The 13,972-nt window shown below is 29.3% G+C and overlaps 5 protein-coding genes across 6 annotated transcripts in view; 3 read left to right on the forward strand and 2 right to left on the reverse strand.

The window, feature by feature from the left end:
* Window positions 1-92: 92 nt before the first annotated feature.
* On the forward strand, window positions 93-1,917 carry LOC115246344 (60S ribosomal protein L13a). The gene is made up of 6 exons (XM_029825088.1): window positions 93-198; window positions 634-764; window positions 933-1,042; window positions 1,218-1,363; window positions 1,562-1,684; window positions 1,801-1,917. The coding sequence occupies exons 1-6, from the start codon at window positions 178-180 to the stop codon at window positions 1,882-1,884; spliced, it is 615 nt and encodes a 204-aa protein (XP_029680948.1). The 5' UTR covers window positions 93-177; the 3' UTR covers window positions 1,885-1,917.
* Window positions 1,918-1,998: 81 nt separating this feature from the next.
* LOC115246343 lies at window positions 1,999-4,027 on the reverse strand. Its single transcript, XM_029825087.1, is given in 4 exon segments — window positions 1,999-2,749; window positions 2,834-3,095; window positions 3,164-3,341; window positions 3,892-4,027. Coding segments are annotated over 3 exon segments (1,068 nt in total). The 5' UTR covers window positions 3,313-3,341; window positions 3,892-4,027; the 3' UTR covers window positions 1,999-2,092.
* A 51-nt stretch (window positions 4,028-4,078) lies between these two features.
* Window positions 4,079-9,977, forward strand: LOC115246341 (trafficking protein particle complex subunit 10-like). 2 transcript variants are annotated; one of them, XM_029825084.1, is made up of 12 exons: window positions 4,079-4,201; window positions 4,719-4,936; window positions 5,185-5,378; window positions 5,510-5,705; window positions 5,814-5,925; window positions 6,020-6,222; window positions 6,319-6,537; window positions 6,691-7,454; window positions 7,697-8,363; window positions 8,466-8,927; window positions 9,181-9,502; window positions 9,667-9,977. In XM_029825084.1, the coding sequence occupies exons 1-12, from the start codon at window positions 4,120-4,122 to the stop codon at window positions 9,795-9,797; spliced, it is 3,570 nt and encodes a 1,189-aa protein (XP_029680944.1). In that variant the 5' UTR covers window positions 4,079-4,119; the 3' UTR covers window positions 9,798-9,977. The 2 variants fall into 2 exon arrangements, with proteins under 2 accessions (XP_029680944.1, XP_029680945.1); XM_029825085.1 differs by having other exon boundaries at window positions 6,035-6,222.
* A 59-nt stretch (window positions 9,978-10,036) lies between these two features.
* LOC115246345 (trafficking protein particle complex subunit 10-like) lies at window positions 10,037-12,128 on the forward strand. The gene is made up of 2 exons (XM_029825090.1): window positions 10,037-10,419; window positions 10,584-12,128. Exons 1-2 carry the CDS (start codon window positions 10,167-10,169, stop codon window positions 10,712-10,714), a joined length of 384 nt encoding a protein of 127 aa, XP_029680950.1. The 5' UTR covers window positions 10,037-10,166; the 3' UTR covers window positions 10,715-12,128.
* Window positions 12,129-13,125: 997 nt separating this feature from the next.
* Window positions 13,126-13,972, reverse strand: part of LOC115232695 (H/ACA ribonucleoprotein complex subunit 3) — a 1,344-nt gene continuing 497 nt past the window's right edge. The window contains exons 2-3 of the mRNA XM_029802723.1: window positions 13,861-13,903; window positions 13,126-13,739 (exon numbers count right to left, since the gene is read on the reverse strand). Coding sequence (XP_029658583.1) covers window positions 13,642-13,739; window positions 13,861-13,903 — 141 coding nt within the window. The 3' untranslated portion in view covers window positions 13,126-13,641. The remainder of the gene's footprint in view (window positions 13,740-13,860; window positions 13,904-13,972) is intronic.

Genomic DNA, 13,972 nt, shown 5'->3' on the forward strand with positions numbered 1-13,972 from the left:
ATAAAAAGAATTATATTTCTCTTCGAATTCTAGAGACAATTTTTTCCTCAATCCTAGGGAAAAGTTACATTATTAAAATCAATTTCAATTTCCAATGTTGGTCATTCTGAATATACTATGGTCGATTTCCGTTAGTTATCACGTTTCGTTTAGACTCCTTTCCGGTACGGTAACAGAATGACGGGGTTCAGTGAGAAGGTTGGTGTTTCAAAATTCGATATTTTAGATGGTTGAAAAGGCTTTCGCGCCGGGCGTATACGCGGTCGCGATTACTTATCTAGAGAAGCAACGTGTAACTTGTTCAACGATCTTCGAAAAAAGGCAATTATCGAAAAAATATAAAAGCTGCCTCGACTCGTACACGTGTCTATGATGGCGTTCATCGAACAAAAATTCCAGCACGTTGTATATATCGAATGGCGCAAATTCCAGAATAACACTTTATTATCTTCTTGATCCAATATTTTCGCACCGCGTATATGCCGGTCCGAACAGTGTGGATTGCATATATTGAACTTCTTATAATGTTACAAGCGATATGCACGTGTACTACATTGATACTGAGATCTTACACTATTATACAAAGAATTGTATAACGAGAATAGTATTACGATTATACTATTACGATTTCAGCCAATATTAATAGATGGCCGCGGCCATTTACTCGGGCGATTGGCGGCTATCGTTGCCAAGACCATCTTGCAAGGCAACAAAGTTATCGTTGTACGTAGCGAACAACTCAATATAAGCGGCAACTTCTTCAGGTTTGTAAATCCTCATTCTTTGTATTAGGAGTAATATCTGATTTTAAATAATCAATATGTTTGTGTATGATTAAAGCAAGCAAAAAATATAAAAACAATTTAAATAATTACTTTTTCTATATAAGAAAATATATGCACAGTTATACAATTTATATTGTTTATTTTCAGAAACAAGTTGAAATTTATGTCTTTTTTACGTAAGAGATGTAATGTAAATCCTGCACGTGGCCCATTCCACTTTCGCGCACCTAGCAAGATTTTCTGGAAGACAGTTCGTGGTATAGTTAAGATTATATTAATGACTTATAAAATAGAACTATTGCATATGATTACATATTTACCTACATTATCTGATAATATAATGAAAGAAATCTTTTTTATGAGGCTAAGATTTAATATAATGTCTTACAATGGCAAAGATGTCAGAATATTAAAAAAAAAAACTTTTTATAGGTATGATCCCACATAAGACGCAAAGAGGAAAGGATGCTCTCAGACGATTGAAGGTTTACGAAGGATGTCCACCACCGTACGATCGCAGAAAGCGTGTTGTTGTGCCTGGTGCCATGAGAGTAATGTGTCTTAAACCAGGCCGAAAGGTAAATTAGATCGTATATTTAGGCTTATTTAAATTTTATTTACTGGAAAAGCGATGATGGTTTGGTAATTTGCGTCTGAAGTTGGTCTATATGACCGTGATGTCACTTTAAACTGAGCGATAAAACATTACAATAGTTATGCTCTTATCACAAAATATCGAGACAATATTTATACTAATACAAAACTTCAATTTTTAGTATTGTCATGTGGGTAGATTATCTCATGAAGTAGGATGGAAATACAAGGCTGTGGTTCGTACACTAGAGAACAAGAGACGTGTCAGGGCTATTCTTGAAGTCCAAAAAAGAAACAAGCTTAAGGTATAACTTATATGATCAAGCTTTCTTATATCTATATATTTTTTTAAATCTTTGTTTTTAAAAAAATGTTTTCTAACAAAGTGAGGTTTTATAATCATTGCTTTTTTTTTTTACAGAAACTTACTAAGCAAGCTGGTGAAGCAGTTTCCAAAGCCACAGCACCATACACAAAAATTATTAATGACTTTGGATATAATTAACATTATAAAAATAATAAAGTCTTTTAAACTATATAATTCAAGTATTCTGTAACTCCCCTGTGAAATTACTAGAAATATACTTAATTAACTCAAAAGTATATAAAATATGCACAATTCCATCATTAAAAAAATTTTATTAATGAAAATATAAATTAATACTCTTTAAAACTAATAATTATTCATATGTACATCTAAAATATGTATAATGTTAACTCTCTATAGAATCCACGGTAAATACAACTGTTCCACCTCTATCATTATCCTCTTCATCTAGCACTTCATGTTCTTCCTCATCCTCGGAAGAAGAAGATGAAGAAACTAAATTATTTGTATGCCGGAAGTGATAATTTCCAATATTTTGTGGTATAGGACCAATACTGTGCATTCCTATTTGATTAGTCAAACGTTCTATTGCATGTTTTGCTTGAATTTTCTGTTAAATATTAAAATATATATTTAAAATTAATTATGTAAAAATATATAGAAATGGTTCCTGAAGTTTTCTAAAAACATTTTGAAAAAAAAATTTTAAAGATTCATTAATGCTTAAGACTCTTGTTGCTCCATGAATTGTAAGAGGTGGTGTAGCTGCTGTGACCTCCCAGTTTTTAGGCAGTTTCCTTTGTTTTTCTTTCGTTGGATCATGCACATTGCTTTTAGTTGTTTTATATGGCTTAAACGGTTCTTTTTTTTTGTTTGTTTCTTGTGTTTTTTCTACTTTGTCAATGATATATTTTACATGTTCTATTTCTAAGCAATCGTCTGTTTTAAAGGATTCAACTTCTATTATGTCTTCTGGCTTGATTAGACTTTCTTCATGTGTTACATGTATAATCTTTTTCTTGTGAATACCAGTTCCTGTAGGCTATACATTAGAACACAAAAAATTATACTTATTACAGTAATTGACAAAAACTATTATTAATGTTTTATTTGAAGTACAATTAACCTGAGCTAATATTTTGAATGGATCTTCTTCATCATCACTGTCTAGTTCAACAATCTTGGTTGTATTTTCATCATTCTCGTCATTGTATTTTCCTGTCCATTCTAATTTAGTCATGGCTACTTTGCCTACGGATGCTATATTAAGTCGCGATAGCAAGTTAGCTGCTGTCTCTACTTCATTTCTATGCTCAAGTTCTTTCAATAACTTATCACGGAAGCTTACAATTTTCTCTCCTTTATCTGGAAGCTTTGAGATAAATCTTCTGAAAGAAAATGCAATAGAAGTTAAGAATTCAATATCCAGAATACAATAATTTGTTATATTACCCACTTGTTTGCAAGAATTTTATTCTGCCTTTCCAAAAGTTCCTCCAATTCAAACTTTTGTTTTTTCCCTAAATCCTCGATATAACCTTGGCTTTCCTTTTTCGAATGAGGTGGTATATCGCCAGGTATTTTCTTAATTATATTTTTTGACATCTTGCATTTTTCGTATATTTAACAAATTTCTAGAAAAAAAGCATGTTGTTTTGAATAAAATCAATATAGTAAGAAATTACATAAAATGCCGTTTGCGTAACGTGATTAAACATCGGTTTCAATCATCTTTAAAAATCGATGCACCGCAATTGTTTAAAAATACCTTTGATATATATTCATTAGCATAAAAATAACCATAGAAAAGTGTACGTTTCAAGCAGCATAAACAATGATATTGCAAAGAAACACTATTCAAAACAATTGACTTTTCAAACGTTTCGAATAGACATGTGTTCTTACTCCATATGAACGAAATAACGATAAACACGTATATATGACATAAAAAAAAAAAGCAAAGTGTACCATTCTCATGGAGATACGCAGTAGTTACCAATCAGATCACAATACTGAAAAGCAACATGCCTACTGACATATCTGATACACTTTTATCTTTTAATAATTTTACATCATGGCACAAACACATCGCGATGACACAACGAGATATCGCGAGATATTCTCGTTTCGCTTGAATCGATACGAAACGACATATATCAACCAAATGAAGATTCCAATTCCAACCTCAATGGGGTTCGAAAGTGCGAAGTACAATGTTTCATCTAATCTCTTAAATCGTCATTAAATATATGCTAATAATTTATCGCGGAATCCTGAAAGCTTGCTGCGAACTTAGCGATTTTGGAATCAGCAAACGACGAAATTCTCATGCGGAGGGGGACGTGGAGTTGTGATGACTGAAAGCTTGATCGGGAGCAACGAGCTCGCGAGGCGTACTGTCAATCCTCAGAAATGATGAATTGCAATGGAGGATCGTCCGTGGCTGAGGCACGCAAAACAAGCGCTCCCATGGACAGCAAACCGATCGTCACCTGTGAGTTTAATCGCATTTTTTAACCACTATGTTGTGTCGATAACAACGCCGTCTCACTGACGCTCCCGATTTGACTATCTGTCAATTCTCGTGACGTTTCTCTATTTTTTTCTTCTTATCCTAAATAATTGATGTTTATTGTTCGAATAAAATTCGTAGAATGATACGTGCCTCAAGATACTTGGTTCACCAGACCTTTCGAAATTTTTTTTGTCTTGAGAAACATATGTTAGCTTAACATTATTTTTAGCAAAAAAATATTATTTTGTATATAAATATTTTAAATAATTAAATATTTTCCCAACTCTTTTTTTTTCATACATATATAATATTTAGATTATAAACTGATTCAATAAAAATATAAGATGCACTTTGTGACATACATGTATAAATTTTATTTAATTAGTGTATGCAGGGAAGATGTTATTCTAATTTATGTAAATGTGCTATTTTATCATGCATATGATGTTTTGTTGGTAGATAGAATAGGAATATAATAATTTGTGTGTAATAACAGGTGCTGGAGATGAGAACTTGTTTTCTACATTGGAGAAGAATTTAATCCAAGCTATACCTGCAGAAATAGTAGAATGGCGCAGGTCCTTTAGCAGGCCCATTAAACAAGTTAAGCTTGGAGCTACTTTTGTGCCATTTTCCAGGGATATTTTGCCCACTGAGAAAGATTGGCATCTCATAAAACAACCAATCTTTCATATTTATTGGACTGAATGTTCTGTAAGTTTTTATGGGGATGCTTCAATTGACACTATAATTTCTTGCTATACATATATGAGTTAAATAAAACAATTGTATGTATAATTTCAAGATATTATTTTTTCTTTTTTATTATGTATTTTATCGAAGGAAATTAATGTATATAAAAATAACAAATTAAAAGTGTCTTTGTATTTAGCAATATCTGATTGTATTTATGTTTTTGATAATTTAGTAATAGTGAATATATTATACATATCTCTTTACAGGATATTGATACTTATAAGACTAGTGTCAGAGATGATATTGATGCTTGGGTAAAAATATTAAATTTAAATCATATCCAAGATTGGATGATTGTGCTAGTAGAAACATATGATATAAAAAAAGCCAATAAACTATTGCCTAGGACAACTGTATTGGATAAAATACGAAGTGACTTTGCTGCCAAAAATGGTGATAGGTAATTTTCGAACTGTAATTGATATAAATTCAATAATTATATTTTAATACGGATCTGTGAACTTTTATATTTAATTTTTTACGACAAATAATAATTTTTATATCTAAAAATTATATTTATGATTACTATAGAGTCTTTGCTGTAATTAATCCAATTAAATCTGAATCTCGTTCTGCTGAATCATGGAGAGGCTTGATAACTCGTATTCGTCATTTGATGTTGACTGCATATGATAGAACTCTTTCACGCTTTGAGGATATTATACGTGAGCAGAGAGAAAGGCGAAATAATCCTAATTGGAATTTCTGTCATTATTTTCTTCTACAGGTAGTGCAACACTCGTTTAAAACCTTTATTTTTGAAATATCTAATCTTGAAAAAAAATTTGTTAACTTTTACTTTTTCTATTACAAAATCGACTTAAAATTGTTTTAGGAAGAATTGGCATTTGCATTGCAAATGCTAGGTCTGTACGATGAAGCATTGGTGCAATATGATGAACTAGATGCTCTTTTTACACAGTTTGTGCTCAATTCTAATGTAGGAGGTATATCACTTTTCTTTCAAAATTTGGTTTGGAATAAAGATGCACATTACACAATGAAGAAAAATATCGATACAAAGTAAAAACTTAAATGTAGATAAACTGTTCATAGATACTCCAGTGTGGTTAAATCTGTTTCAAATGCCTCTCAACAACTGGGGAGGCGTGAATTTAAATAATGGTACAAATCATCATTTAAGGTTTCTTATGGCTGAATGTAAGGCATCTTTATTAGATCTTAGGAGTTACTTGTTCAGTAGACAATGTGCCATGTTACTCTTGCTTAATAAACCTTGGGAGGTTTGTATATATGTTCAACAATTATTAATAATTAACAAATTGTCATGCAAATATATCTTGAAATATTATTGTAAAGAAAGATTACTTTTAATACAGGTTGCACAAAGATGTTTATCATTTGTTCATAATACATTGAGCGAACTAAGAATCTTAGAAGTACAGAAGCCTGAAGGATCTACAGAATGTTGGTCATTCCTCTGTGCATTAGAGGTCTTGCAAGCGTGTCAGTTATCTATTTACAATATCGATAATAATCAACAGTTAGATTTATGCTCTTTACATATGGCCAGCTTATGGGCACTTGCAAGGGATAAAGTAAATAATTTGATTCATGTATTTGTGATGCTAGGATTAATTTTACATATCTTGTAATATTATCAAATAATTATATATAAATAGAATGATACACATATAATGATATAAATATAATTCTTGATTCATTTTCGTGGCATTTTTTTTTTTTTTCAGTTGGGAAGCTTAGGACAATTATGTGGCCTAATGCCGGGAAGTGAACCGACTAGTGAACAGTTGCACACAGTTGTGTATCTTATAGCAGGCATAGGAGATTCGGAACCACAGGTAGAGAGGAAGTTAACTCCTACAGATAAATTAAAGGAAGCACTTTCGTCCAAAGAAGCATTTAAAAAACAATATTTGGAACATGCAGAATTAGCCATGGGTACATACAAGCATGTCGGCCGCATTCGGTCAGCCAGATTAATCGGCAAAGAATTGGCACGATTTTATAGCGAACTCGGCGAAAATCAAAAAGCAGTCGCATTTCTATCTGATGCTTTAAAAACTTATACGGACGAAGGGTGGAATCACTTGGCTGCGCAAACGCAGTTAGAGTTGGCCGAGTGTTATAAACGAATGGACGATGTCGAGAAATATACTAAAGTATGCGCAGCAGTAGCTAGTATAAGTGTTCTGCATATAACTGTACGCAATACATACTTGGAAGAAATGTTAGGATATATGAAAATGATCTCTTCATCTCAACCATTACTCACGGAGCTTGGATGTGCTTTTATAATACTCAGTATGGAAGTTAAAGTAATGGATAAGGTAGTACAAGACTGTGTAGTTAGTATCGAGATCAGTATACAGAGTTTGTTCCCTCGTGAAATAAAATGTACCAGTGCCGCTATTTCTGTAGAGGAGATACAAAAGCCATCCATACCTAATAAAAAGAAAGGATTAAAAGCACCTGTTGAGCCTCTAGTACAATTGTAAGTATTATAATGAGTGAGAAGTTATAAACTTTCTTGCTTATATAGAAACCTCTGTTTGTGTATATAATTCTTGATATTTAAAACAAATTGTAAAAACAGATAGCGGAATTGTAAAAAAATTATTAATATATATTGATATTTTGTAGCATTATATACATACATTTGTGACATAAAATATTTATATTATTATTATATGTTCTTTTTTATACATGTCGAATTTCTATTTTGTTTTATTTCAGGTTATCAAAATGCACATTAGAAGATATGAAATTGCTTGATCCTAGTTTGTTACACTTGCAAGTATATTGTTATTTAGACTACAAGGAAGATAGGAGTCTTGGATCTGCTAGCGTTATTAATAAAAATACGAAGCCACTCGTGAGACGTTCAGATAGTGCAAAACATAGAAAACCTTTGGTTAACGTAAAGGGTGATTTTAGCAAAGCACTTTCGTGTGATGAATTTATTATGAAAGCTGGTACAAATACATTTATATTGACAAGGAGAGTAAATGCACCAGGTCTATATAAAGTTAGCCAGTTATCATTGGTGATAGAAGACAAATTAGAATTTTTATCACCTGTACTGAATCCACGATTATGTTACGAAGTAGCAAAGACGCAGCCGACGATATCGGTAAATTGCGGTAGAGATTTACTGGCAGGTCTTATTCAAGATATTGAATTAGTTATTTCGAGCGGAAGTACAAAAATAACTAAAGAAATGAAATTAAAATTACGTACATCACGCGGATTGACGGTGCAGTCACAAAGTGTCGAAAAAGTAATGGTGAAAGAACTGGAGATATCACTGCCAACATGTGAACCATTTCAAACTATAAGGATACAATTAAAAGTTCTAGCTGAACTTCCACCGAAAAAGGATGCTTCATCTATGGAACATAAAGTATTTAAAATTTGTATAATTTATACTATATTTTTTTTCTATTCAAAAAATATTATTACGAATTATTATAAACATTACAAATAACTTGTAATTTCTTTTCAGTTGAACATTCAATGTCCATGGGATTCAGAAGAGAGCATACTTTTACATTTTGGTCCACCGTTAATGTCTAATATGAAACTTCATACGGCAAAACAAAGAAAATTTATTCAAATAGTTGTAACTGGTTTGACAAATCAACTTTTGCAATTAACTGAACCTGAATTAACTACGATTACGTCGATAGACGTTACTTTTAAAAACTTAAATCCTATTGCGGGTCAAAGATTAGTGATAGGTAATGGAATGAATGTTTCCTTTATGTGGGAACTTGAAATTGGAAAAGATGAGAGATCTACGATGCCAATAAAGACTGACTTTCGTGTAAAATATATATCAGTTAGCGATACTAAAGAATTAATTGATACATGTGTTGATGATGATCCATTACACATACATAATTTAGAAAGAATTGAGAAAGCATGTAGCCTTTACAGATGCAATTTTGATATCACAGATTACGTGGTAAGAATAACTCATTAATCTCATTATTGATTAATATATTTTATAGTTATACATTTAAATAATATTCGATTTATTTGAAATACAAAAACAATGGTTTTTATGGTAACTTATAATATTGTAATAACTTTCTCTCTCTAACTTTATTTATTTATTTTTTTTTTTATAAAACCTATAGTGATTAAAACATTCTGTATACATATTAGAACAGTATATAACATTAACTCTCTCTTTTATTCCTAACAATACTTTCCAGACTTTATTCACGGTATCCTCAAAAGTTGAAGCAAGTGGTAGTGGAGGAGAGTTTTGTCGTGCTGGTAGTATGTGCCATCTCTGTCTTACAGTTATGCGCATGTTACCTAGTGTTAGCCCAAATCCTCCACCACAGTTAATGTATGAAGTTCTAGCAGACCAAACTATGTGGGCGGTATGTGGTCGGACTGCAGGCATTGTGTCATTAGAAGTAGTAGAAAAGCAAAGTGTTACATTAGATGTAATGCCTCTGACAAGTGGTTATTTGCCTCTTCCTGTTGTTAGATTATCTCGATATATACCTGCAACAGAATCGAAAAATGGTGAGTTTTACATACCATACTTATATATGATGTGTTATACTTGATTTGGTAAAAAAATTCACTAAATATTTATAGAAAAGATAATTGTTATGTAATCTGAAAGAATAGTACTATTAGGTTATATGAACTTTATATAATTGTTTTATTTGTGTTTTCATTTTAAGATATCATCCGTAATAAAAATGATTTAGGATCTGGTCCTCGATTAGAACCATTTAGTCCAGGACAAGTGTATAATGCCAGTAAAGCACAGCAAGTGCATGTTCTGCCAGCAGTTCCATCAGAATCGAACTAAAAATTTGTAAATTGTTGTTAAAAACGTGTACACATTTTGCTTCCTGTAAACACTTGGATTTAGGAGAAGCTTTAAAAAATATTCATAATTTGTTTTTGTATCATGGCAAACAATTGTGTAAATATTTTTTATTATTTGCACAATCGGTAAAGGTATAAATTATATTATTAATATAAATGAATATTTTGAAATCGACGTGTTAAATAGGTATAAAACCTATAGTGATTAAAACATTCTGTATACATATTAGAACAGTATATAACATTAACTCTCTCTTTTATTCCTAACAATACTTTCCAGACTTTATTCACGGTATCCTCAAAAGTTGAAGCAAGTGGTAGTGGAGGAGAGTTTTGTCGTGCTGGTAGTATGTGCCATCTCTGTCTTACAGTTATGCGCATGTTACCTAGTGTTAGCCCAAATCCTCCACCACAGTTAATGTATGAAGTTCTAGCAGACCAAACTATGTGGGCGGTATGTGGTCGGACTGCAGGCATTGTGTCATTAGAAGTAGTAGAAAAGCAAAGTGTTACATTAGATGTAATGCCTCTGACAAGTGGTTATTTGCCTCTTCCTGTTGTTAGATTATCTCGATATATACCTGCAACAGAATCGAAAAATGGTGAGTTTTACATACCATACTTATATATGATGTGTTATACTTGATTTGGTAAAAAAATTCACTAAATATTTATAGAAAAGATAATTGTTATGTAATCTGAAAGAATAGTACTATTAGGTTATATGAACTTTATATAATTGTTTTATTTGTGTTTTCATTTTAAGATATCATCCGTAATAAAAATGATTTAGGATCTGGTCCTCGATTAGAACCATTTAGTCCAGGACAAGTGTATAATGCCAGTAAAGCACAGCAAGTGCATGTTCTGCCAGCAGTTCCATCAGAATCGAACTAAAAATTTGTAAATTGTTGTTAAAAACGTGTACACATTTTGCTTCCTGTAAACACTTGGATTTAGGAGAAGCTTTAAAAAATATTCATAATTTGTTTTTGTATCATGGCAAACAATTGTGTAAATATTTTTTATTATTTGCACAATCGGTAAAGGTATAAATTATATTATTAATATAAATGAATATTTTGAAATCGACGTGTTAAATAGGATAGTTTAACATTATTTATTTGTGTAAGAGATTTGTATGACAGTTTATTTCAACTTTCTATTACCAAAGCCATTCATACTTCAAAAAACTTGAATTTTGCGATTAATAATTATATAACGTGATGCCATAAATTTTTTATTGAAAAATTGATAGCTAAAGCTATTTCTTACCAATAGCATATGCTATAATATAAAGCATATATATGTTTTGTATATTAGAAAATTTAATATATATATAATTTGTTGTATTATATTTTATATTTAAATTAGATTTAATGGAAAGATAATGAAGAACGTGTTATTGCAATAATATGATGTATATATATTATATTGGAGAAACACCAGAAAATATCCTATTTCTTGACGATTCTGTTTCTTATCAATTATGATAAATGTCGAGAAAGCTTATTTTAGCCATGTGTTAAATTATGTACTTATATTTTTGTCATTTTGCATTGTGCACATGACAAATAATTCTTTTCCACATACATTGACGTTTTTATCTTTTTTCTATTCTACACATCTATATTTGGAGTTTATTACTGTATGAGTTTCCCACACAATATATAACACTTCTCTCTCTTGTTTAAAATGTTTAGATATTTCGGACCATCTTAATTTTAAGAGAAATGGTAATATAAGAATTTTTCTTATATGAAATATAGATATATGTAAAATCTATATAAATATTTGTTATATACACATAAGCTTGTGAATATAGATTGTGTTACATATTTCTATTTTTTAACTTGTAAGTATAATAATCCTTACAGATATAATTTTGGTACGTAAATTAGAAGTTTATTTAATACTATGTAAAAATATATACATTTTGTTTTTTTAATAATATTTATATTTTAAATATATACATACATAGAAAAGAAAAATATATGAATTGCTTATATTAGTATTTATTCAGAATTGGAGATATTATTAGGAAGATTTTCTCTTGTGTTGCCATGTTTTCTCTCTCTCTAAAATGTTATAATTTTCTATTTACAATAAGTTTAATTTTTAAATGTAGGGTAATCACACGTACAATACTCTTGACTATTGATCTTCATATGTTTCTTAAATTAAAAATATTTCTTTAAAAAAACTCACTCCAATATTTATATAAAACTATGTTTTTTCTTAGTTACCTCACTTTTATATGCATATAAGAGAAACACATTTTATACTACTTATTATATTTATTATTATATTTGGGAAATATCTTTATTTTATTACATTTTAAGTAAATTAAAATAAATTTAATTTAAACATTTCTAATTTGTATTAAAAATCAATTTATCTAAATAGTTCGACGTTTATTTTAAATTAATTTATGTCTATATACTAATTTTTTATATATAAAAAAGTATTTTATTTATCTAATAATTATTAAAATTCAAAATACTTGGGATACGCGCGCGCATACATACACATGCACATATAACACTCACCAAAGTTATTATATTATACTTATACTATATTATAAAAATAAATATAAGATATACTATAATATGTGTATATATATAAACCAATATGTGCAATAATGTAATCTCTTTTCGATCAAAGGCAAAAACAAAATTAACAATTTATATAAATTTCTATAGGATATTCTCATAGCAAACTGCAACCATATTTTAAATTCAATATTCAATATATGTTGGATGATATTAGTTATTAATGTTTATTTTATTTTATCAAGTTATATAAATTTCACTAATTATGCATAAATAAATATCACCACTTTAAGAAATTATATAATTATTATTGTTATTATAAATAAAGCTTATTATTAAATATTTGTGTTTGAAAAATGACTCTAACTGTAACAAAGAATACTGTATATAGCTAATATTATATGTGATACATGTATAAAAGTTTGTATATATAATTGTGTATATTGCAGATTATCACTTTTATTATTTTTTAATATAAATAGAATCATAAATAATATATCATGAGTCTACATGTGTTAAAGGTTGAGGATATAATTGTAAGATAGTCAGCTGGAATTTATATTTTTGGCTTTGTATTCCAATTTTTGTTATACATATACATGTAGTAATTTGATAGAAACTACAAGAATATTATTTATGTTAAGCTAATGGGACTGCTCTTATATGTAATATATAATACATATATGTTATATGTATGTCTTGTTATATATAGGACAGTTTTTTAAATAAAACTATTATATATTGCAAGTCAGGAAATACTGTATAGAACAAAGTTTTTATTCTTTATAAATAATATGTGAAGATACAGTTAAAAAACTGCAAATAAAATTTGTTTATAGTAAATATATGTATCTGTATAAAAATAATATGTAAGAAATGTGGTTTTGTTTCCTATATTAACAGATCAATCCAATATTTTATACAAATTAATAAATTTATTTATCTAAAATTTAAATTATATTAATAAATTCTTTAATCATTATATACGTATTACAGTTATATGGTACCGAATGCATTAGTATGAGTCTGTACATGCATTTCCGTCAATTATCACTAAAGGAAGTTGTAGGTGTAAAAGTTGAACTATCTCTGGTGACAGAGATATAGATTATTATATGTGCTTGCACAAAACCACATTGTATTATTATATATGTATATATGTATAAGTTCTTTCAATTATACATTTCATTTGCACACACGTCTACATTTTCCAATAAAATTTAACCTAATCTAACTTAAACCAATCTAACATGATTTTATATCTGTATAATGTTAATAGCTAGGTAGTGGTTTTTGTGTTAAAAGTAGACCAAATCTCCTTTTCATTGTAATCCTTTCTCTTGAATATTTATCTTCCACAGAAAATCGAGCTATAAAAAACATTAGATATCATAAATATATTGTATAAAAACATTATCTACTTTTTTGTAATTATTCTGAAAAATAAGAAATATGGATCTAATAAAAGTGTAGTTATTCTTAATAATTTACCTGGATGTGCTGATAATGTAGGTCTTCCGTTAGGATCCACTTTCTATAAAAATTGAGCAAACAATTAATAATTTTAAAATATTAAATAAGAAAAAGTTTGGATTATTCTATT

This window comes from Formica exsecta, unplaced genomic scaffold (assembly GCF_003651465.1).
Source record: "Formica exsecta isolate Colony F162 unplaced genomic scaffold, ASM365146v1 scaffold149, whole genome shotgun sequence".
Classification (NCBI taxonomy): domain Eukaryota; kingdom Metazoa; phylum Arthropoda; class Insecta; order Hymenoptera; family Formicidae; genus Formica; species Formica exsecta.